The 24,385-nt window shown below is 43.1% G+C and overlaps 2 protein-coding genes across 2 annotated transcripts; one reads left to right on the top strand and one right to left on the bottom strand.

Moving 5' to 3' along the window:
- The first annotated feature begins 37 nt into the window (after window positions 1–37).
- Window positions 38–9,987, top strand: osbpl7 (oxysterol binding protein-like 7). The gene is made up of 21 exons (XM_047032163.1): window positions 38–212; window positions 2,564–2,814; window positions 2,903–3,046; window positions 3,260–3,313; window positions 3,402–3,515; window positions 3,703–3,852; window positions 4,133–4,262; window positions 4,466–4,584; window positions 4,711–4,797; window positions 5,559–5,709; window positions 5,808–5,914; window positions 6,157–6,316; window positions 6,423–6,706; window positions 6,897–7,034; window positions 7,151–7,214; window positions 7,376–7,454; window positions 7,550–7,694; window positions 8,173–8,323; window positions 8,452–8,578; window positions 8,719–8,838; window positions 9,061–9,987. The coding sequence occupies exons 2-21, from the start codon at window positions 2,674–2,676 to the stop codon at window positions 9,167–9,169; spliced, it is 2,574 nt and encodes an 857-aa protein (XP_046888119.1). The 5' UTR covers window positions 38–212; window positions 2,564–2,673; the 3' UTR covers window positions 9,170–9,987.
- tbx21 (T-box transcription factor 21) lies at window positions 9,981–23,859 on the bottom strand. Its single transcript, XM_047032164.1, has 6 exons — window positions 22,923–23,859; window positions 15,832–15,986; window positions 14,829–14,950; window positions 14,578–14,736; window positions 14,075–14,136; window positions 9,981–13,763 (listed from the first exon to the last, which is right to left on the bottom strand). The coding sequence occupies exons 1-6, from the start codon at window positions 23,468–23,470 to the stop codon at window positions 12,977–12,979; spliced, it is 1,833 nt and encodes a 610-aa protein (XP_046888120.1). The 5' UTR covers window positions 23,471–23,859; the 3' UTR covers window positions 9,981–12,976.
- Window positions 23,860–24,385: the final 526 nt, after the last annotated feature.

Genomic DNA, 24,385 nt, shown 5'->3' with positions numbered 1-24,385 from the left:
CGGATTTACAGGGTACGCATTTGAATCGTTGAAAGACAACCGTGCAGACAAGATAAACAAATTACAGAAACACTTTTTCTGGTTCACTCTCGGATTTATCGTTGTAAACCACACCGGTTTACTGATATGTTGAACTTTTTAAATGGCAAAAAGTGTTTCTTGGACATATTTCAAAGGAGGATTATCCAACTATGACAGGACATGAACTTCAGGTAGACAATCTTTCTTTTAATGCATGTAAGTGAATACCCATGATTACATTAATGGGTGAATTGTAGCCAATTGAAAGAAACAAAGTTGGTTGCATTAATTTAGATTCAATAATGTATGATGATTGTATGAGGCACTGAGCTCAAATTGAAACAACACACCTGCATGTTTTGCTAAACATACTTGAAACTACAACTATGTTTTAATTTAGAGTGCCACATTCATCTGTAAATTTGGCACTATAAATGGCTTTGTTTAGAATCTAAGTCAAGGTGTGTCGGGACAGTGATTCATAATGGGCTTTAGATAAGAACCTACAGGTCATCGTAACCATGGGACCTCTAAAGCGTACATTCGATTCCGCCACCAATCAACAATAATAACAAGTATTTACATCAATTGTGCAGGTCTGGCTTCTTTTCATTAATTGTTTGGTGTCTCATATCACTGTCTGTAATATCTTGTCATCGGCTGCTATTATTTGTATTATCAGGACAATTGAGACTTCTCGTACTGATACTGTCTCCATGTCAGTTCGACCCATCACTGCAGAAGACGAATGATAGCGGTGATGAGTTGGGGTGAGACCCAAGGGCACGGAGGTCTCTCAAATAAGTACTGAACATTGTAATTATGTGTCATTCTGTATATGGTTTATTAAGTCTGGTATGTTTGTTCAAGCTTCCTTAATGAACATCTATTTTAATTGTCTGCCAATGTTCAGTAGGCTTAACAGAGACAAACTCTTACAATGCCACTGTAAGAGTAAGTTTTAAAACTGTTACATAGCTTGGACAACTGGACATAGCTTGGTATCCTCTTCACCATGAAATAAGTTCTCATGGTGTGGCAAAAATGTCAGATTAGTTTATTCAACCTTTGTTGCATGCAACAGTTGATTCTGAATGAAGAAGAGAGGTTAACCATCGGTAGTGATCCGGTAAGGGATTTCTATCTGAGGAGGGTAAAAAATATCTGCAACAAATTGGAACATAAATAGTATGCTCATACCGAGATGCATTAACTAATTTTCAGCCATTGGTTGGTTTTAGTGTCCATAGTATGTCCTTAGTATGTCCACAATACCAGTTTAGTGAGGTTCTCTTTGAAGATTGAAAGGGAGATTTATTTGGTTTAGGTCCCTATAAATTATATAACATGATATTCATATAAATCCTCAATGTGTACAGAAGCCTTTGTCCTCTGTCCTCACAGCACTTTGTTGCTGGAGCTTCTGTGTTCTATGCCTTGTGATCTTGCAGCTCTATGTTCAAGTGGCAGGCTGCTAAAAAAAAGTCCCTGGAAAGCCAATTAGTCCCAGGCTGGTAATCCTCTCCTCTCAGAACCATCCTGGAATAAGTGACAGACTCTGTTCTGAATTGTACATGTCCCCGTTGTGTGTTAAACTGTTGATTTTGATTGTTGTTGTACAAATATGTAGGCCACGATCGAATAACAATACCATACTCGTTGTCTGGTACACACATTTACATTACACACACAAAACCTATGGCAATATAAGACTGTATTGATCACTGTAGCCAGGCACTTTGAATTTGATATGATATGTCTTGCTTTATTAATTGTAAAATATATGAAATGGAAGAATGCCCACAAATGTATACAGCTGATTGTGTGGCTGTAGATTGGCAATGTTATAGTTCCACACTTTAGTTCCAAGTAGGAACAGTTTGTAACTAATAACCCAATTTAGTTTCCCTAATTTAGATCCCTCAATGCACAAAAGGTCCACTGTGTCCACAACAGCAGAATGTTTGGTCTCTCTTGAAGTTTTATATTGAGCAGTTGTCACATAGAGAATGTAAAGATGATAACAGATTTATTTCACTAAGGACTTGCCCGAATCTGAACAAGAGATTGTTTGACAGCATATCATCAAAACTTTACTGGGGGAGTATCCCTGGAATAATGTTTAGCTTGTCAAAGCTCCCCATGATTCTGAGAAAAAGATCCAATCTAATCAACCAGGGTCTGGTAGGTGAGATACCTGGTGAGAACAAGCTTGCTCTCAGAGCTCAGGGCTCACCTCGGGTTATTAGGTAACCCGATTTGGATGAGCTCTTTCAAGTCCATTGCTCTGTTTAGGTTAGTACTATCCCTCTGGTTTTACGGCCATGGGTCTGTCTCTTTGAGGTGACTGAGAGAAAACTGTATGATCCTATTTCCTTAGCTATAATTGACTGTAGCCCAATAATCGCTACCCTCATTCTACCGGAAGTAACGCTCTTTTTGGAATAGGAACTTCCTGGATCTGAGACTTCGGAGGTTTGGATACTTCATCCCAAGCTATATTTTTAACCTTCTTCCTTTTTTTGTTGTTGCTCTTTTCCAGATTCACATCAACCTGACATGAAAGGGAGGGTATAGGAGATCACGGTCTTGTCGAGAAAACCCACCAATAACAAGTGTCAGGGAAGTGTCTGACGTCTTTCCAAATTCAAAATGGATCCTTACGGGTCCCCTCTCAATCGTAGCCAATCAGTGACGAGTGGCTTGGAGAAGTCCTCTCCCGCGTGGAACAAACCCACTCACTCCCGCAGCAGCAGCACTGCCTCCTCCCGTCACTCTCGCCTGATCAGCCAGGTGAGCCAAGTCGCCCGTTTTACACCTCGATAATATGATCGTCGTTCATCGCCGCCAAGTGTTGATCATGGTGCTTTCTGTCCCTCAGAATGCCAAAGACTGGGAGGTGATGGATGATCTTCAGTTGGAGATGACAGTGGTTGGCGAGAACATGCAGGACATGACAACCCCTGGTATCTGCGAGGGCTACCTCCTCAAGAGAAGGAAGTGGCCACTCAAAGGCTGGCACAAGGTCAGAGAACATCCACCTAACTTCTGAATGTGTTGTGTCGTGGTTCAGTATTTGTGAAAATCTAAGCCGAAAGGGCACCGAAACCAACACATCGTATGCACTACTTGTATGTCACTTTAGATCAAAGCATCTGTTAAAAACAAACAAACAAACAAATGAATAAAATGTAACATTGTCACTGGAAGCTAAACGTCAATCTGGTTTTGGTTTCAGAGATACTTTGTGTTGGAAGGGGGCATTCTACGATATTCCAGAACCCAGCAAGAAGTAAGTGTGCTGTCCTCATGCGGTAAAGCACCATGGCCTATTTTTGATTGGGACATGTTGTTGATAATTGAAAACACACTTTCCACAGATCTTAAGGGGAAGGGTCCAGGGCTCGTTAGATGTCAGCCTTGCAGTGATGTCCATAAACAAGAAGTCAAATCGGATCGACTTGGATGCTGGAGATATTCTTTACCACATGAAGGTACAACCTCATTTCACATTTGAACTTTTAACGACCCGTTTCACATTCTCTGTTTTAAAATGTTGATTTTAGGCACCTTAGGCTCAGGCCTGTCACTATCCAATAAAGAGTAAAAATGCCCCCCCAATTTTTCCTTGCGGTTCAGACTTGATTCACCAGCTTCATGCCTCCTTTTTCTTTCGCCTAGGTAAAGAGCCACGAGCTCTTCTACATCTGGGTGACCAAGCTGAGTGCCCACCGCATGTTCAAGAAGAACGAGGCCGCTCACGTTAACAACGGCTTCCTGCAGGCCCTGTCACTGGGCACCTCTGGAGACGCTCAACGCAACGGAGACACGGTGAGCAATCTTTATAATAATAATCATAAATTGTATTTGTATTGCACTCTATATTTAAAGCAATCTCCGAGTGCTACAAAGCATATAGTAATACAAATAAAAAAGAATCAAAGTTTAATAATAAAGAAAAAAAAGAAAAAAAAAGTTATTATAGCTAACAAGATGGATATCTGCATGTTTATCAACATTACTCTATCGTAATGAAGGGTCATTGTCTTGACATGTCTTGTATGAACGTGTCGGGTTGTCTTGGTGCCAGTCTGTGTACCCACACTACCAGAGCACAGCTGGGTCATACACAGGAGAAGCAGCTGCTCCGTCAGAGGGTCTGCCGTCCGCCAACCCTGGGGTCAACGGCAAGGTGTCTGCCTGGCTGCAGCAAAGCCACGACACAGAAAGTTGTGCTCAAGGTACCACACACTATGTGCGCTATGTATCAAAACAACGAATCGACTTATCTACCATGAATCTCTCTTCTTCATGTGTCAAATATGTGGCTACGTTTCTGGGAAGGGCGGTTTTACATGAACAGATGCAACGAGTTAGAACTATGCCTAGTTTCTCATGGCTTGTTGGCACGGCGGGGGTATTCATGTTGTTCTGTGTGTCCCAGAGCTGAACAACTGTCAGCTGGACCTGTCGGAGCTGAACCGTCTGGTCCAGAGACTGCATCTTCTGGAGGGAGCTCAGGCGCTTAGCAACGGAGACCTACAGCGCATCATCAGCATGCAGGTTGGATCTCTCACAACATATCGTTTGATATGGACACATGTACTGTAGATTGAGATATAATTGTTTTTGTTGGGGGGGTTGACTATGCCACAGTGACTGATATTGAGGGTTTTTATTTTTGCCCAGAACCTCTCACTTGAGAAGCCCAAGAAGAGCAAGTCGAAGATGTGGGGTCACTCGCGGACCCTGTCCAGAGTGGAGGCCCTGGGGATGGTACGAACGGTCTGTAACCCTAAAGAACTTTTCATTTTAAAGGCTTTTCATGCTAGCTGTGTTTTGGGCAGTAGAGCCAAATAGTTGGGCTTTTGGTATTGACTCATTGAAAAGTTCATAACTTTTCCTTAGAAACCTGAAATTGAAAATAAATGCATTCCACTTGTGTATCCATGACCAGCCTGGTATCAGTAGATTGTGTTGGGTTTGGAGCGTTAAACAGCCCCCATTCCTCCAGTAACTTTTAGGCTTCTTTTTAATCCAAAGCCTTTTCGTGGGATTACTAAATCGGTGAGTCAACACTAGACAGAACATGGAACAACTTGACCTCCTTAAGCTCTTCCATGTTGTTCAGTCACATAAAGGGTCAAGTAAATACACAGAATGTCCGAGGACAGATCCAGTTTCTAAGGCAAACAATTAGTTTCCATATCCCATTACAGACGTTCTTTTAAACTGAAACTTTTTCAGGTTTAGTGAAGTGATCATTGTTCAAAGAAAGATTTGTCAGTGTGACTGAATCGTCAAAGTATTTGACAAGCTAGGCTTGGCATCTGCACTCTGAATCCCTGTTGCAGCAGTATGCTTGAAGAGCTTCACACTAGTTTGTAGCTCTCAACAACAGCACACTGTTCACCATTTTAACAATCACCAAGTTGCACATCTCAACGAGACATCGATTTTAACATAAACAAATAAGACAAACAGAGTTGTTATGGTTGATTCTATCGTTAACCCTTGGTCGGTCCTCCATGTTGTAGCTCTCCTCCAGTCACCTGGGAAGTTCCTCCCACCTGGGCGCCTCCGTTCCCTCCATCCCTGACTACGTCTTCTCCCAGCTGGCCCCGCCCACTGTCACTTCCCCCGAGGGCAAGAAGATCCAGCAAGACATCTGCGCTGTGTCCCAACGAGGTCAGAGTCACTGACACACTGACACACTCACACGAACAAAAATAAACACATGTCGTAACCTTCCTCCGTCTCTTATACTCCTTCTCTCTTCCCCTCAGTCCATGCTTCCCTCAAGTCAGTGCATGAGGCCCTGGCTCAGGAACGCCAGAGACTGCAGGAGACCTGGGGGGTCCCTGACATCAACCAGCCCACCACCCTGGCCGAGGTGAGTCTAACGTCGGAGAAATGGGTTAGCTAACTCCCTCTCTCTTTCTGTTACCCTCCCTGTCATTTTCTCTTTGTCTTTTAATCATTTCTTATCGCTTCCCCCCCGTTTTTCTCTCCCCCCTCCCCCCCTCTCTCGCTCTGTCTGTCTCTCTCTCTCTCGCTCTCTCTCTCTCTCTCTCTCGCTCTCTCGCTCTCTCTCTCTCTCGCTCTCTCGCTCTCTCGCTCTCTCTCTCTCTCCAGGGAAGGCGCTCTTCCCACCGTACTCCCTCGGTGGCTGACTCCACGGCGGAGTATTTCGATGCTAGTGATGACGTCTTGTGTGGAAGCTCCTCAGAGTTGTCTGACGAGTCTGGCCTGAGCGACGGCACCACCAGCAACTCTGAACCTGAAGAGGGACATGGTGTGTAGACACACACACACATAAACACACACACACACATAAACACACACACATCTCATGTTTGCAGTGAAAGATAGCTATTAAGCTTAACACTGTCTATCAATAGCTACAGCCACCCGAAAATACCGTGCCAGCATCTCCAAAGCTCCCAACAGCTTTTTCCCGAAAAGCACGGGCCGCCGTACCACCTTGGCTGCCCACTGCCCCGACAATAGCCACGTGGGCTTGATGGCCATCCTCTACAACAACATCGGCAAGGATCTGTCCCGAGTGTCCATGCCAGCTGCCCTCAACGAGCCCATTAACCTGCTTCAGAGACTCTGTGAGGAACTGGAGTACACTGAGCTTCTGGACACTGCCAACAACACCCAGGACCCATACCAGAGGATGGTGAGGCTTTCTTACTATTGGATTGCATTTGGTGATTATTTATTTATATTTTTCACAAGACTTTCACAAGAATTTCTTTTATTCTGAGATACAGACTTTTAAAGCCGCCACATAAACCCCTCAGTCTGTGCCCCATCTGATTTGAGATAGGATCTGTGAAGGTGAATGTGAATATTCTCTTTGTTTGCAGGTTTACATCGCTGCCTTTGCCATATCTGGCTATGCAACCGCTCACCACCGTAACCGCTACAAGCCCTTCAATCCGGTCCTGGGGGAGACCTACGAGTGTCATAGGGAGGACAAGGGTTTCCGCTACATCAGTGAGCAGGTAAGACAGACTTCCCTGAAGACACTCAGCAGTGTTGTGCAGTGAACTGGTCAGACTTAGAGGTCTGTTGTCTCTGATACTGTGGATGAATCCCTTTTGTTCCTGTCTTCCTCAAGGTCTGCCACCATCCCCCCATCTCTGCTTGTCATGCTGATTCGGATCATTTTAGCTTCTGGCAAGGTCAGGTGGTTTTCATGTTGAATAAATATTGTAAGTCTGGAAGTTTTGATATAAGTATTCCTGTGATGAAAGGCAAGTGTCAACATGGTTCTGGTATGTTTTAACAGTTAAACATGTCACAAGTACAATCCAACACAGACATGTCTATTTGTCTTGTACAGATCAGAGATGGAAGAACAAATTCTGGGGGAAGTCCCTTGAGATCATGCCAACAGGAATGGTGAATCTTACCCTCCCAAAGTGAGTGCCCACACTCCAAAGTTCCCTTCTCCTTCCATAACTTTTAAGTTTGTTTTTCAAATCTCTTACTGCTTTACCTCTAACTGTTGGATCAGATTTGGGGACCATTATGAGTGGAACAAAGTGGTTACTTGCATCCACAACGTCCTGAGCCAACAACGTTACCTCGAGCACTATGGAGAGGTCACCATCCGCAACCTCAAAAGCTCTGCATGCACCTGCAAGATCACCTTTGTCAAGGTGAGTACCCGCCAACGCAGCTAAAAACAACAAGATTCTATATTATACACAGACACATAGAACCTTGAGATCTCAATGCCCTTTAAAACATATATTTGTTTTAATGGCTCACTATGTAAGCAAATCAATGACATAACACCACCAAATGTTTTGCTTTTGAATTAACCTCTATAAAATTGATATATATTTAAAAAATATATATAATATTGGCTCGATTGCCTTACCTATCCCAATTTTTTTTATAAAATTTTTTATTTTTTTGGCTCAATTTATTTTGGCTTGAATGTTTTAAGGCTGAATTAAATAAAGACATTGCCTTGAATTTTGGGGATCTGAAATTCTATGGGAGCAAATCAGTGCCATGTTTTGAAATGTATTTTTCTTTTTACTTGGAGCTCAAAAGATTTGGGCAAAACAAATGTGAGCAAAAAAATTCTAGCCTAAAACTTTAACCTGACTGCTTTTTTTTGTGTTTTAGTCCCGCTACTGGGGCTCAGAGACAAACAAGAACGAGGTGCAGGGGACCGTCCTTGACCAAAGTGGAAGCGTCATCCACCGGTTTGGTGGTCTGTGGCATGAAGGCATCTTCTGTGACACCTTACCCACTCCACAGTGTATCTGGAAGCCAAGTGAGTATCAAATTATTTAAGACAGTCTCCAATGAGTACTGATGTGCCAGTACTATTGGGAATGGTTGAGTGCTCAGGTCACAATAGTGCGTTGCTCATTGGTGTTTTTTCACTCTGTTCCCCTCCAGATCCCCAACCCAAGGACTCCATCTTGTACTATGGTTTCTCCACCTTTGCCTTGGAGCTCAATGAGCTCAGCCCAGACCTCAAGCCTCTCCTGCCCCCCACAGACACTCGTCTGCGTCCTGACCAGAGGTGAGTGGCGCCCCCCAGGGGTCATTGTTAGAACAACCACCTTTCATAGAGACGTAGCACATGGCAGTATGTTTTTGCTTTATGTTATTGGATGATAAGGATCTTTTTATGGCTTGTTTTGTTTTTCCCTTTGGCCATAGAATGCTAGAGGAGGGACTGGTGGATGAGTCAGACAAAAAGAAAGACGAGGTGGAGGAAACCCAGAGGGAACTCAGGAAACAACAGGCCAAGAAGGGGGAGCACCAACCACGATTTTTCAAGTAAGTTTCAGGCCCTCTGGGTCTTACCACACACTACAACATACCCTGTAAATCAACAGCAAACTGTAAACTTGTATGTTAAATGCCTAAATTTCTTACTGAAACCTCCCTCAAAAATGTCTCTCAGATAATCAGAAATGTTGATTATAATCTAAGTAGACAAAGTTTTACAGAAAACGTTTAGCTGTTTCGTTCGTTTATTGGTTGTTTTCTTTTCCTCAGGCCAGCCACAGATTCTTCTGGGCGGGATGTGTGGCTGACCAACGGAACTTACTGGAAGCTCAGAGAGAATCCAGGCTTTGCGAAGATTCCGAATATTAATCTGTGGTGACTTCCGCAGACCGTAGCCCTGGCCTGACAGCATGGCAGAAAAGACACGCTACATGGCGGACATTTTGAAAGCATGAATGAACTGCCCTGGAACGCTCCCAGAGTAGGGATGTTGCTGATGTGTTTAACCTTCCTGCCATGTCCTCCACCAAGCTCCCATGACTGGCTCATGGGAAGCAGCATACTAGCAATCCAGACAGACTAATAATCCCAGTAAAGGATTTCTCACAGACGTAGTCCAACCTAATCTGTCAAATAGAAGACAAAAAGTCAAATGACTGGTAGGTTTTCTAATTATATCTGTAAAAATATGTTGTCACTACATGAGCAATTCTATTTCTTATTGTTTGTGTATATTTGTGTACATGTCAGAGGAAAGCAATGTGAGGTTTCCACTTACCAAGACTACAAATGACCTCTGCTGGAATCTATGATTGTTAAGTGTTATTTATGCTGAAATGCTGTATATTCACCTGTCTCTTCTATATACTGTATGAGGGCATCTTTTAGAAACCAAATCGTGTTTTATTTTTTGATTTATGCTATTAGGCAATGCTAATATATTATTATTAGCAGGATAAGTGGTTGGAAGTACAGTACTGGTTGTATTCATGTACATGGGTCAAAAGCATAAAGCTGCTTTTGATTGATGATTCTAAGTATGGTTGAATTATGGATGAATTATATGGAAGTTAGACATCACAGTGAACATTTTCATATTATTTGAGGTTAATAGTTAACAATCATTTTAATAATAATAATTAAGAATGAATATTGAACATAAATATAAAACCAAACAATCGTGATTTAAGATGATTTAACTTTAATTCATGAATAAAAAAACAACAGTACAATACACAAGTATACCTTTAATAAATAAATGTTATCCCTCAACATTTTTTGCTATTCAAGTCTTTATTACATTAAAATAAATCAAATACATATATATTTCATACAATAGTTAGCACCTCCACAGCATTTCTGAATCATCTCAGTTTAAAACCATTCTCTCTACTCAAGACTGATTTGACTGATTTCATGATTAATTTGACACTTTCCAAAATATTCAGGAACAGGGTGTTTCACAGATTGTAGGGCCTAGAGACAGTGCACAGAGAACATCAATGAACATGCTTCGTCATCCAATGCCATCGAATCAGACCCAACTCCCCCTTTCATCTCATCATGATCGTGAACTTCTGTGGATGTACCACAACTAACTGCTAAAAAAGATGGCTGTACACTTGAATTCCGGGGATTACTATTCACATATATGCGTCCTCAAAAAATGAGTGTGGGTTATGGAGTGTGACACACATGGACTTGCATTGTTATTTTTTGGTTTGAGGTGCGTTCAATGATTTTGGGGAGATGTCCACTAGGGAGCGCCTGCCTCAGGCATCCTATCTGCTTCTCTCGTGGGGAACACTTCCACAAGACAGTCCCTTCAGCGCAGGGTCAGTGGCAGACTCACACGTAACCCTCATGTACGTTAGGTGTACAGCGTTAAGCATCAAAATATTTCAGAGGCTTACGTTTTTGCAAATGCTTATGTAATGTCATCTCATGAAATAAAAATACAAAACTCCCTTAATTGCACTTAAAAATCTCTTCACAAACAACTGTCTACTTATTAAGATACATTTAAAAGCATTATTTTACTTTTCTGGCTGTTTTGAATGGTAAAAATACAATATTCTGATTATTTCACAATACTTTTTTGTGGCCTCAATGCAACATCTCCATTCAGTCTTCAGTTTAAGATAAACAGCTCCATACTAAATTATTAACATATACTTTAAATAGCATTTTTTTTCTCCAAACATACACTGAGGCAAATAATTGCAAAATACAGTATACGCACATGTATGCCTTACTGAACTATGATCAGGTCATAACCAAGTCAAGGGTCCTTTTGCTTATTAACATCTATTGCTCCAACGTTTGACAGCAAAACAGTGATCACTGTGTCCATCTCTCATTTAAAAAAAGCCACCTTTATTGCTGCTAAATCCAACAAAGAAGGCTACAATTTCTATTGAGATTTTGTCATAAAAGTAGAATAAAAAACACCATGATTAGGTAAAAATAAAAATCATTGTTGTTTTCTGGTAGGGTGTTTCTATACAACTGCATTTTTCAGTTGAAAGGTCAACTGCAACTACCAATTTTCCGATATATAAAATGTAAAAGGATAGAATAGAATTTTTGGACAATTATCCCTCCAGTAATGACTTACCTGTTCCAGTCATAATCTAATTGTGGTGAGAAACATTATAAAACTGTCAATTGTCATTTTACATTATAGTTGTAATTTGACCACTGTCACCCATATTGAGGATTGTATTGCTATAAGATTGCTCTGAGTGTGTCCGTGGAAACATATGATATCTTAGCAAGCAGCTCTAGCTGCAGACACAGACTTGCTCATGTTATTTTTTGTCCAAAGTGTTTTGGTCACTCTTCAGAGGGAGTAGATGTGTTCGACGTGAAACACGTAGCTGACTCATACTTCCTTAATGACTCATCAGAACCATCCTGTGGCTGTACTCTTAAATTCATACACACATTGTTAAAGAACACTGGATATGTAGCCAATAAAGTGTTGACTGTCTAGTAACTACTGTCTAATCCTGCCTTCCCTTGGCTGCACGTGTGTCACATGGACAAGTAGGTAGCCTTGCACTCATCATCGGAGAGACACAACAAACCCACCGTTTGTGACCACCAGTACCAGCAGAGTCCTTTAAATGAGGGATGGTAGCCCCCAGAGATGTCGGAGGTCATTACCACCCAGCGAGGGTTGGGGCTCTGACCAGCCCTGACTACTGGCTTGTTCTTCACCTGTCACCTCAACAAGAAGCTGTGCCTGTGTCGCCACATGATGGACCTCACGTCTGGGGGAGGGGTTGGGGGTAGGGGACATTCTGGCTGCTTAACCTATATTCTTGAACCGGGCGTGGGAGTGACAATATCCTTCCTGCCTGCCTCTCGCTTTGGCCAATGACTTGGTAGAGGAAGACGTGGGCATGAAGCCGTGTTTGAGAAGGGATTAACACCGGCTCTCGTGACCATGGTCCTGCTAAACTTTCTTAATCTCTGGCACCAGACACTCTTTGCCCCTGCACTGCATTTGTTTTTCTGTATCCCTCACCAGGGGGAGCTCTAGTTCAGTTTAAACATGGCGGATTAGACAGCAATTAGTCAGCTCTGCTACAGTAATCACATCTCGAATCCTCGACAACCCTATACACCGGTGAAACAGCGTGAGTGGGTCTGTGTGTATGTGCGTCAGGATGTTCGAGGCGGTGTGTGTGGGAGTGTGTGACGGGGGGGAGGGGATTGGACAGTCCCTTTAGGGGTCTGTCAGCAAGCAGGTGTGCAGACTTGTTTTTTTAAATCCAAAGTGTTAAAAGGACTTAAGTCACAGGGCCAAGTCTCCAGGGCAGTCTCTCCTGACAGTCTGATCACCTTGGCTATCTGGCCTGCACAAACTTGTGACCTTCAAACTGTCTTACAGACTCAACCAACACCATTTAAGTGGGCAAGTCTTCCTTTAGAACTGAAGAACCGGCCTGTTCTAGCTTGGAAGAAAAAAAAAGAAAATTGGTGTCAAAGTTCAATCTTATTCTGGCTCTCCGTCTTAGAGATTGGATTGCTGTAGCCAATGGGGCTTCAGTCCAGCACAAACTCGGGACCTCATTGGACAGTCTGAGACACGTTGGCAGGTGAGAACTACCACGGCACAATTTGGGTGGGAAAGGACACTAGGAAAGAATATTTGATCTGGGCGGGGCGGGTGAGAATCTCAGTGAGCGTAGAAGCCGTAGTAGCCTGCATCACTGCTGCTGTCCTTCTCACACACCTCCACACTGCGAGCAGGCGGGGAGTTCTCTGTGCTGGATGCGTAGGGTGAAACCCGTCTCTTCTTGCTCTCTGCCCCTCCCTCGAACAAGCCTGAGTCGGCTGAGTCTACCGATTTGACGGAGGGGGGTTCCATCCATGTGTCCTCCACCCCTACCTCCTTGGGCTTGTCCTGCAGCTGGGATGGGCGGAGCTGCTCCAGGAGAGACGGGGGGTGGAGCCTGGGGTTCCCTGGGGAGGTAGAGGAGGAGGAGACAGACCTGAACCAGCCTAGACTGGGACCAGGTTTACTGGGATGTGGGTGGTTCAGGTACTGGGGAGAGGGTCGGCTAGTGGTCCAGCCTGCAGTGGTGGCCCCCGAGACAGACATGCTTGAGAAGGGGTGGTCAGGGTAGTAGCCGAGGGCATGGTGTGCAGAGGTCTGCAGAGGGAACGGCTTGTAGAAGCCGTTGCCGGAGAAATCGCCCTCGTAGGAGTTGAAGTCTAGGCGGCTGGGGGTGGCGCTGGTCTGCTGGGGGGAGAGGTACCAGCGGCTGTGAGGGCTGGACGAAGCGTCCTTGGCCTGCTGGCCCATGCTGACGTGGTGGTCCAGGCCGTACAGGCGGCTCTGGGGCAGGGAGCTCACGTACTGCTCCGAGAGATACCCCTGAGAGTAGCAGGTCCCCGGCAGACACTGCTGGCCTTCGCCTGGGGAGGGGGTGAAGCGCTCCGAGTCTGGAGGTGCGTACAGCCTACAGGCAACATGAACGAGAGACGGACGTGACAAGAAGAAGCAGAGGTGTTATTTCCTGCCGAAACCTCAGCCACAAAATATCTATCAAAACATCTAGCAGGCTTTTTAAAACTCTATATTTGTCAACACTACCAAAACAACTTCTCTTATTAGAATGCATTGAGATGATAGTGGTTCAGATATGAGTTCAAGGAATCATTATGTCCCTGAGTCAGGTTCTGCTAAGTTCCTCCTTCAAGACTGCTACGTCTCTGAAAATCAGGGTTTTGCTCTCTCTTCATTTATTCAGTAGGTTTTTGGTTTACTTACGTGTCATAATTGTCCCGGAAACCTTTAGCAAAGGGGTTATGGTCTATTTTCAGCTGAGTGATCTGTGTAAGAAATAGCAGGAGACAGGATGAGAGGGGGCAAGGATAGGACAGACAGATCGCTGGGGAGAAAGAGAGCGAGTGCGTATGTGTGTGGAGGTGTAGGTTAAAGAGTGCGCGTGTGAGTCTTCCTACACCTCTAGAGAAAGAGAGGCAGAGAGAGACAGAGATCACTGACTGCCTTCAATCATTAATGAGGGTGTATGCTATTTCTTTTTCTATCGTGGGAAACTCTTCGCCCTTGGCATGAATGGGTTTACTTCTATTTCAAGTGAGGGGATAAACATATCTCGCATGCAAAACAGAATTCAATTGCCAGACTTGGTGTACAGTAACTCCAATACACTTTTGAAGCAATTAGACAGGTGGTCAATGTAGGAAACAGGTGGTATTGAGGTGAATAACACAGCCAATGAGCTGGTGGGGTCAGGCAAGGCGACTCACGTCTGCGTTCTGATAGGCTGTGACAGCGATGAACTGTGTCTCAGGGAAGATAAAGGTTTGGGCTTTGGCGGTAAGGAAGGGGTCCTCTGAGCCATCCTCCTTCACCTCCACTATGTGCAGACGGGGCTGGTATTTATGGAGCGACTGTAGCACTATCATCTGAGGGGAGACGTGGAGAGAGATGTCATGAAGAGGCACATTGGAAGGGCAATCAGTTGAAGGAAAGCCAAATGACGTCTATACAAAGGTACCTGTGCCACGTTGTTGGAGCTGCCTTTGTTGTTGGTGAGCTTGAGCTTGCCAAACGACACCTCCTGCCTCATCCAATGGGCCCCTGTGTTGGGGGAATCTGGGTGCATGTACATCCTGTTTCCTGTGTGACAGATTTGGAAGACGGCATCCCCAGCTGTAGTTACAAAAGGTTCCAGGTTTGACATTGTATCTGCACAGTGACCTACTTACCCTATAAACTGTAGTATAGATTGACATAATCACAAATACCACATGTATGTCACCACAGTCACCACAGCAATGGCATGGAGATTACCACCCAGCCACAAAACAATCCCACAAAGTATTAGACTGTTACAAAAATTAAGAGTCCATGACCCCTATACTTAAAAACTAAACAAAACTAAAAACAAACCAACCAACCAGGTTGCCGAGGTAGAACAAAACAACAGGGGGACAACTCAGAGAGGTTTTGAATTCAAAATCAGGGATATAAATACAGGGTTTTAGAGAGTTCTGGAATTGATGGTGGGCTCAGTCTTCTAAAAAGCACTCCAGAGGATATAGCGTTGGGTTACACCCTGCTGGGGAGTGAGTCAGTGGAGTGGACTAACTCGCTGGATTTGACCTCATGTCAGTGGGAGGCTGCTGTAGCTGAAGCACATTTATCTATCAGGGTGAGGTCAGGGTTAGACGTTTCTTCTTCTGTGGTTCCCCCTACTGTTCTACAGACGTTCATGCTGGTCTTTTTACATTCTAACGACACGCTAGGGCGCTCATGTGGACTCTTACAGTAATTGATTTTATATTTACTTAACAAGCTATAGCACTACATTATAAACTATTGTTTCTGAGGCACAGCAAGAAAATTCCAGATTAAACCAGATAGGACTGTAAGACAATGGAAAGACTGACTGTTAACAGTCTAGAACACACTGTTAACACATGAACCTCTGTGCTTTTCTTGTAGCCATGGTGCTGGGTTTTAAATAAAAGGTCACAAACAGAAATGTGCTAACTAACCTGGCATGTTCCCCTCCGCTTTACCACACTGGACCCATTTGCCTCCCTGGTACCTCCAGTGGTGTTGGTCTGCCAGGACCACATCCACGTACACATTGTACTGGGCTGACGGATCTAGAGCACTGACGTTGAAGCTCAGAAAGGGGAACATCCTCCTGGAGTAGTGAAGGAAAAACAACATCACAATGCAGAACAGCTGTAGTGGTTTGATCAGAAGTGTGCGTGAGGTGAATGGATTTTTTTTTGACTAGAACAGAATAAAATCTGTGTTTCTGATGGATCGTTCCACGTTTTGACAGCCCAACACTCGCCTTTTTATCGTTGTTATGACTACCGAAATCGTACGAGTATAAAACCCACACGTATCATCACAATTCATCAATTGTCCAACACTTGTTTCCCATGTACAGTAGCTTGTGTGTTTGCATTTCTGTTATGTGGTTCAGGGGCTGACTGGGGAGCAGAGTGGGGGCAGGGTGGGGGCAGGGTGGGGGCAGGGTGGGGGCAGGGTGGGGGCAGGGTGGAGGGGATGCAGGGAGCAGCTGAGGTGAATATTTAATGTTGCTGTTAATAAAAGATGTGACGGAAGCCGTGCCTGATTGCTGGAGCTTTGCTTGGTGAACTGATTTCGATCACAGGGACCATCGCTGAGGAGAGGTAACGTGGAGGTCAGTGTGTCCCCAGGCAGTACAGCGAGGGAATACATGATTTGCCCACACACACACACACTGTCAAAACACACTGACACACACATACATACAGACACACTGAACACAAAAGGGTAGTACGAAGCCAACAGTGCAAAACATTCTGCCACAGGATTACTTTCTGCTGAGTGGCTTCCACTAACTAACTATCCTAGATATACTTCACAACATTATATAACCCCTTACCCTCTCAGTCCTGACACTGTATACATACAGTTTATCATCTCTATGACAGTACAGTTAGATGCCTTGATTTACACTCACAATAACAGGTTAGGGCTGTCTGGAATCAACTTTTATAATTGGTGTTGCAAAATCGAAATGGAGCATTTGACATTTGGCTGCTGTTTTAGATTCCCCAGTACCTGGGGCTATGGCACAGCCATGGACAGGCACGCTCTCATTGATAGACTGCTTTTTTGGGGGAATGTGCGTGTGGCCTATAACCTACAAAAGCAGTGGCATAAAGTCTGTGACATTTTGTTGAAAAATACATTCTTTCCTTTTTATAAACCATAAACACCCACTTTGGAAAATTACGATTAGATGTGTAGATGCTTGATCCTCAACAATCTTTTTGCTCATTTTTTCCTCAAAGGTTTTCATCACAGACTATATTTAATTCCCAAAGTGTATCCAGAGCCACTAGTGTGAGTGTTATATCATGGTTACTACGAAGGCAGTCAGGTGGCTGCGTGGGTAGAGCATCGGGCTAGTAATCTATAGGTTACCAGTTCAATTCCCGGCCGGTGCACATGACATTGTGTCCTTGGGCTTCACCCTACTTGCCTCGGGGAGAATATGTCCCTGTACTTACTGTAAGTCGCTCTGGGTAAGAGCGTCTACTAAATAAAAGAAAGAAAAGGAAAGCATTTTGCAGCACAGTGTCGTTGAAGGACTGTTTCAGAGTCACAACTGTTCCACTTTACAGCTCAACATCCAGATCATCTAAATTCAGACTGTCAACCCTCAAGCTGTTTCATCATTTAGCAGCGTAAAACAAGTGAGATGTGTAAAGTAAGATATTTGTAGGACATTCCTTCTGCAAAACACTTATCCAACATATGCATTTTGATGACTGTCCTGTATTTATGAAGCATGGCAAGTCAGCCACAAAATATGCTAGGCAGAACTCCGCTCTGTGGCATTCCTGAGCAGCTTGTTTAGAGCAGGTGTGTGGCTCCCTCCGTCATGCAACTGTTAATATAACTGAAAACAGAAACTGGTGGTAGGGTTGCTTGGCTTATGAGTGGGTACCCACGCAATGACAGAAAATAGGAAAACAGATAATGTCATTTTTCCTCCACTAATATTGTTTGACTTATTTAAAACTGGGCCCTTTTATAGGAAATCAGAACCTGACAGGGGGAAGCCAACGAAAGCACCGCAGAGAGGTGTATTTGCATGTGGGGGTGGTTCTGGGGCTTTCATTGAGGTCACAAACTAAGGACTGGAAACTTGTCTCCAAGCTGCGGCAGAATCGAGTATGAAGGCTCAGGTAGGTATGGGTAGCAGTGCCACATCGTGCCATGCTCTGTGGGGCTTCATTGCAGTGTTCAGTCATTGCTGTAGTCTGCCACTCTCTCCGACAAATTCGATGTCAAATCATCGACGCAAATCAGAGACCACAGTGTAAAGTGACGTTAAGAAATCAGAGCAAAACAATCTGAAAAGGCGAGAGGAAAGAGACAGACAGAGAGGGAAAGAGAATGATGGACATAAAACAGATGAGAGAGAGAGAGACAGAGAGAGAGACAGAGAGAGAGAGTGAGAGTAGGGTTGTCCAAGGGAGCTGAAGCAGAAGTTGGAGAGTGACTGGATAGTCACAGGGGAGAAGACTTTTCTACCCGGGTGCATCCACTGATTCACATGGACAGGAGTTCAGGTCCAGTTTATGTCACCACACGTACAGTACGTTTGATCATCTGTGATGAAAACATGCCTCTCCACAGCTACTGATGATACAAGCACACTTTCACACTGTTTCAGACACATGCAGTAACATTATATTTATGTTTTGTTTTTTTACATTTTATAAGTCAAGCAATGCATTTTATAATGTTTGTGTGAGGTTAATCAGTAGTAAAAAATATTGAGTTTAAACGTATAAATAAAATGTATTTGCTCAACTTTTTCAATGTGAAATAAACCACAAGAATCTATATAGATGTCTGCCTGCCTCCTTTACTGTGACAAATGGTCACCTCAAGCACGCACAATATCAGAGTGAAGAGGGTGGGAACCTATACCCTGCATGTGAATAGGAAGTTGTTGGTTTAGCTACTTCTGAGGACACTTTCTGCAAGGCTCTGCATACTCTATGCACACATAAACAGCTGAACAGGAAGTCATTTAGACAAACCTTGAAATAGTCCTGTTTGTCTGCTTCAAGGAGAGAGAGTGAGAGAGTGTGTGAGAGTGTGTGTGTGTGTGTGTAAGAGAGAGAGAGAGAGAAAGAGAGAGAGAGAGAGAGAGAGAGAGTGTGAGAGTGTGTTTGTGTGTGTGTAAGAGAGAGAGCGAGAGAGTGTGTGAGAGTGAGAGTGTGTGTGTGTGTGTGTGTGTGTGTAAGAGAGAGAGCGAGAGAGTGTGTGAGAGTGAGAGTGTGTGTGTGTGTAAGACAGAGAGAGAGAGTGTGTGTGAGAGTGAGAGTGTGTGTATGTGTGTAAGAGAGAGAGCGAAAGAGAGAGATTGAGAGTGAGAGGGTGTGTGAGAGTGAGAGTGTGTGTGTGAGAGAAAGAGAGAGAGAGAGAGAGAGAAAGAGAGTGAGAGAGAGAGAGAGAGAGAGAGAGAGAGAGAGAGAGAGAGAGAGAGAGAGAGAGAGAGAGAGAGAGAGAGAAGGGAAGGGTATCCATAAAAGGTCATGTAGAAGGACCTGCAGAAAGTCAAATATTTTCCATAGCTGGATGTACTTTAACATAGGCTACTTATATACAAATATTTTAAAACTACTTACAAATATAAGAAAATTACGTTTGATTGCAATTATGTCTCCACATAACATATAATATGACCATACATGTTGTACAGTCCAGTGAACATTTTCATTTTACAACTGGACTCTGCAGATATGAAGTACGTAAATGTTTTCAGAATGTTTCTCAAAAGTGCACGTTTATTTATTTTTCACAAAGAATTGTTTTATAGGTTCTGTTGGGTCTTCGACTACTTATCTATCACATTCAGTAGATTAACATTGTATAATTCACCCAACCAGAAAGACAGTTCTCGGGTGCAGGTTACCATGATTCCTTTGAGTCAAGTTATCTGCTCATAACTCTTTCTTTATAAGGTAGAATCAGAAATAACTTAGTGAGTCATATCTCCTTCCGTGAAAGCATCCTGTTATGGAAAATACCATCTATCTAGAAACAATGCACTCTTTTAACTTAAGTTACATCCAGTACTACACATTTTGATGACCACAATTTTTGGGTTCAAGTCAAATCAGATTGACTTATATTTGCATGGCCAAATCACAGAGGGATTCACATACGCTCATATAACTGCACCTGAACCAACCTAAACCCCTCAAAGAAGACAAGAATAACTGGGAATTGAAGATGGAAGGAAGTTTGGGAGGAGCAATTTAGTGGAAGATCCCTTTCCTCCAGAAATGTTGCTAACACTGAAAATATTTGCCAACCCCTATTGCTAAGATCTATCTAGCATGCTAAGATCTATTTAGCATAAGGGTAAATAAATAGTGTAGCCAAAGGTATCCCAGACAACGAATGTACAGTCAAACTTACTGTATCATGAGATTCATGGGAGTTGCACTGAGGCTGCCCTGGCAAGAGTCACACAGACAGTAAGAGATGGCCGAAGTCCAATGCATCATGAATTGGGCCAAACTATCTTAGAGGGGAAAACTTGAAAAGAGAGCAGGAGAACTTGGTCCTAGCCTAGGGATTGCTGCACATTTCAAAGGCCAAGCTAGGAATCTGACCAAACTTCTGAGAGGTCTTGGCTTGCTGTGCTCTTCGTGCAGCAGAAAAAGAGAAGAGGGTGAAGAAATAGAAGAAAAAAAAAACTTGCCTGACTTCCTGGACTTCAAAGGTGCCTCTGCCTCTGTTTGGGCATCTGAAGCCTCAGTGGTTCGATCGGTCCTTCTCTCTCAACCCCCCCCCCCCCCCCCCCCCCCCCCCCCCCCCCCATCTCTCTTTCTCTCCCTCCTCTATTTCTACCTACCATGGTTTTGAATAGCATTACAGACCCCAATGGTTGAGCAACTTTTTCTGAAATTCTGTCATAAAGAAGGGGAGACAAAAAGTAGTTTAGTCTGTTTTTCATTGTTGGTCAAACATGATTAGAGTGTGGAATTGAAAGGAGAGATGACACATGCTTTTCTTTGGTGGGAAATCAGACCAAGCTTGGCATTCCCTATTAGGCCTTGCTTTTCTTTCAACAACAATTATTTTTTAACCGCGTACAAGACAGAGACAGAGAGTAGTACTGTTCACATGGCCTGAATTTTTTAACAATATGGGATTTTGTGGTTTTGCCCTGCATTAAAGATTGACAAGTCATACTTTATGTGACATGTGCTACTTTGGCACCTCAGCAAACATGCAGAAGTGCCATTTATCATTTGTAATGTTTTATTAATCATTATTATGATTTTTAACTCTGTGTGTGTGTTTATGTGCTTGAGTACAATGATGTACAATATTTGTATGTGTTGCATTAGCATGTGTGTGTGTGCATGTGTGTACAGTATTTGCGTGCATGTGTTTATGCCTGCATGTAAAAACAAAGTAAAAAGGAATGACGGGTGGTAAAGTACAGTATATGTATTGCAGGTCTATGTGTATTAGGGAGAGACGGGCTATCTATCACAGAAGTTATCAAATATACACACATACATATGTATTTAACCTTTACACAAACTCTTAACAGTAAATTCTCAAACTTGTGTGCAGGATTTACTGAGGCCACGTGCACGGACAGAATTCATGGAATTCTGAAGAACTGTCTTCATCTTCAGAGTGTAGAGGGAAAACAGAATACAAAGTAGCTCACAAAAGCAGCAAAGTACATTACTGACTCTCACTGATGTTCGGACAACTGTACAGACTTGCCATACAATAAGTGCCCAACAGGTGATATATCTACAACAACTTCACCGCTAAATCCCAGAAGATTTTTTCTTTTTTTTCTTTTATAGGCAATATACAAAATTCTGTTTTCAGAACATTTAAAATCACATTACTGTCTTGATCTAATCTTAACCTTACATATGTTTAACATATGTCTATTCAAATCAGTCTACCTTCAACTGTAATATGGCTAAATCAAATGACCACATTTAATTAATCTAAATAGGTGCCTTTCCCACAGCCTTGTAGTACAAGCGTTTAGCAAATTGATCACACATAACAATAATAGGCTACAATTAGATTTTAAAGTATGCCTATTTCATTTATTTCAAAATCAAAATATTGAGAAACTTACGCCCTGAAACCCTATGTCAAGATGTATCGCATATTAGTAAATTAATCATCTTCGACATGACTGGGTCTTGATGCTCGGTGACCTATCAGAAAGCCCCAGAAGCTATTTCTTCCCTCTGTGTAGGCTACGGCGGTGGGTGGAAGACGCTCGTGTTCGCTGCTTTGCCGTTTTGATACCCTTCGCATGCACTTAAGGGTCAGACCGAGGTGACATAATGTTTTCCAGCAACAGTATCTCCATGATTTTATAACGGCAATGTTAAATGAATGTTTCATTTTGTAAACAAATAGGCTTAGTATATTTTGAAAAGGCTTAGACTTTTTTTTGTTGCTCTTACGTGCGTTAATTAGGCCTACTTGGCGGTTATGTTATCTCTATGTAGTGGAGATGAGATAACAGCAATGACTTTCTGCATTCTCATTCTGGAGTGTCACTCTATATTTGAAGCTTTGTTTATTTAAGCAACTGCTCACTTTGCAGTTTCCAAGTTGTCTATATGGAAAAGTCGCTCTTGGTGCATGACTAACCTACACAAAAAAAAACACCTCTTTGTTTTTATATCCAATTATTTTCACTTGATTGATGTAAGCTGACAAAATAGAGGAGATGTCAGGTGGCTGAGCGCTGAGCGGTGAGGGAGTCGGGCTAGTAATCTAAAGGTCGCCAGTTCGATTCCCGGCCACACCATGACGTTGTGTCCTTGGGCAAGGCACTTCACCCTATTTGCCTCGGGGGGAATGTCCCTGTACTTACTGTAAGTCGCTCTGGATAAGAGCGTCTGCTAAATGACTAAATGTAAATGTAAATAGACAAATGTCAGATAGCGCGCCAAACATAGCCTATTGATCACGTGCACAACAATGTTTTCCCGTGGGTCAGGCGTCTGAAGTTGAACGCATAATAGAGACATTTAGGAAGAAATTGTTCACTCACCGTCCTTGTTTCGTGATGATCATTTCGGTCTGGTACTTGTGGAACTTCGCCCATAGTGGATAGTTATTGAGGAGAGCCTGCGTCTTCCCACACACCTGTAGACCAGGTAAAGGGTACAGCGGTGCGCGAGGGTACCCATGCTGAAAAGGGGCAGCGTAACTTTCCGGAGAGGCAGGGTAAACTTCTTTGCTTGTCGCCGAAAAATTCTCCGCTCCAGCCTGTATGTAACTCTGTCCAGTACCAGATCTAGATGACGATCTCACACTGCTGAAGGGACAGCTATTGAGGGGAGTTGGTGAGTAAAACCTCCCGGTTTGCGCTCCGAAACCAGCGACAGTTTGGTCGGAGTGGTATGGCAGAGCCAAAGTGTCCTGTCCGTTTTGAACCGAATCTTGGTAGTAAAATCTTGTGTCCTGAATCCCCATTTTAAACTCGGGTAAGTCCTTGTTACGATGAAGATGATTGTTGATATCGGTGTCTTTTCCAAAAGTTTGCGTGTCAGTCCCATTCAACATACTGAGGTATAGATTGCCACCTATGCCGCCCATTTGCAGCGCCCGTCTAAGCTTATGTGCAATGTCATAGGTTCACCGTGCCCCTTTCCCGACCACTTGAATAAGAGCGCTTTCAATATTTTATTTAGCCTGTGTGCACAAATGCAATAGGCTATACAATAGGCTGTAAAGTGTTTTTATCGTGCACTATCGCGGTTTCTTTAGTAAATTAACTATTGTAAAGTTGTCAAACCAATATAGACGTAACTTATATTTAAACTAGCCTAAACAAACTAAATCGTCGGCAGTTAATTTTCCTAGGCTATAGGGCTACTGTTAATAAAATCAAAGATACATTATTTCATCTTTGTCCCAATAAGAGGAAAGTAGCCTTAATATCTGTTTTGACGGGAGTAACCGTCTGTGAGTCAAACGCATGTCCAGCTTTCTAACCTATGATATATACATTTTGCGACTGGTAATTTTTTGGAGGTGGGTCTGATGCCAAGACTGGACGTGATAGGCTAGAAATATGAAACAGCCTTCCCCCATTTCCTGAAGACCTGGCTCCTGCCCTCATATTTGAACTTCGCATTAGTCTACTCGTTTGTTAGAAGAAGATGATTGTGCGACATTGGTCATATTTTTTTTTAACATCAACATTTTCTTGGACATTTTGAGTTTGTTGTCAGTAGATCTGATTGCTACCTTTCGATTATTATTAGCTTGCCAAAATACAGTGATTTAATTAAGATGCCTAATTTTGATAATGACCAAACTATCCTAAACGACAACACAACACACGTTTTCAACATTGTGTCCGTTTTATTTGTGTTTTTCCTATGAAGGCCTATGCCCTATTGGGAAAATGTCTCCCCTGATTTCGTAATCCTAGTAGCCTATTTCATTCATCGGTGAGACCGAATATTTAAGAACTTTATATAAGTACACGGTAGTCTATAAAGTGTT

The sequence above is a fragment of the Hypomesus transpacificus genome, chromosome 13 (genome assembly GCF_021917145.1).
Source record: "Hypomesus transpacificus isolate Combined female chromosome 13, fHypTra1, whole genome shotgun sequence".
NCBI classification, from domain to species: domain Eukaryota; kingdom Metazoa; phylum Chordata; class Actinopteri; order Osmeriformes; family Osmeridae; genus Hypomesus; species Hypomesus transpacificus.
This window is presented reverse-complemented; position numbering and strand designations above follow the sequence as displayed.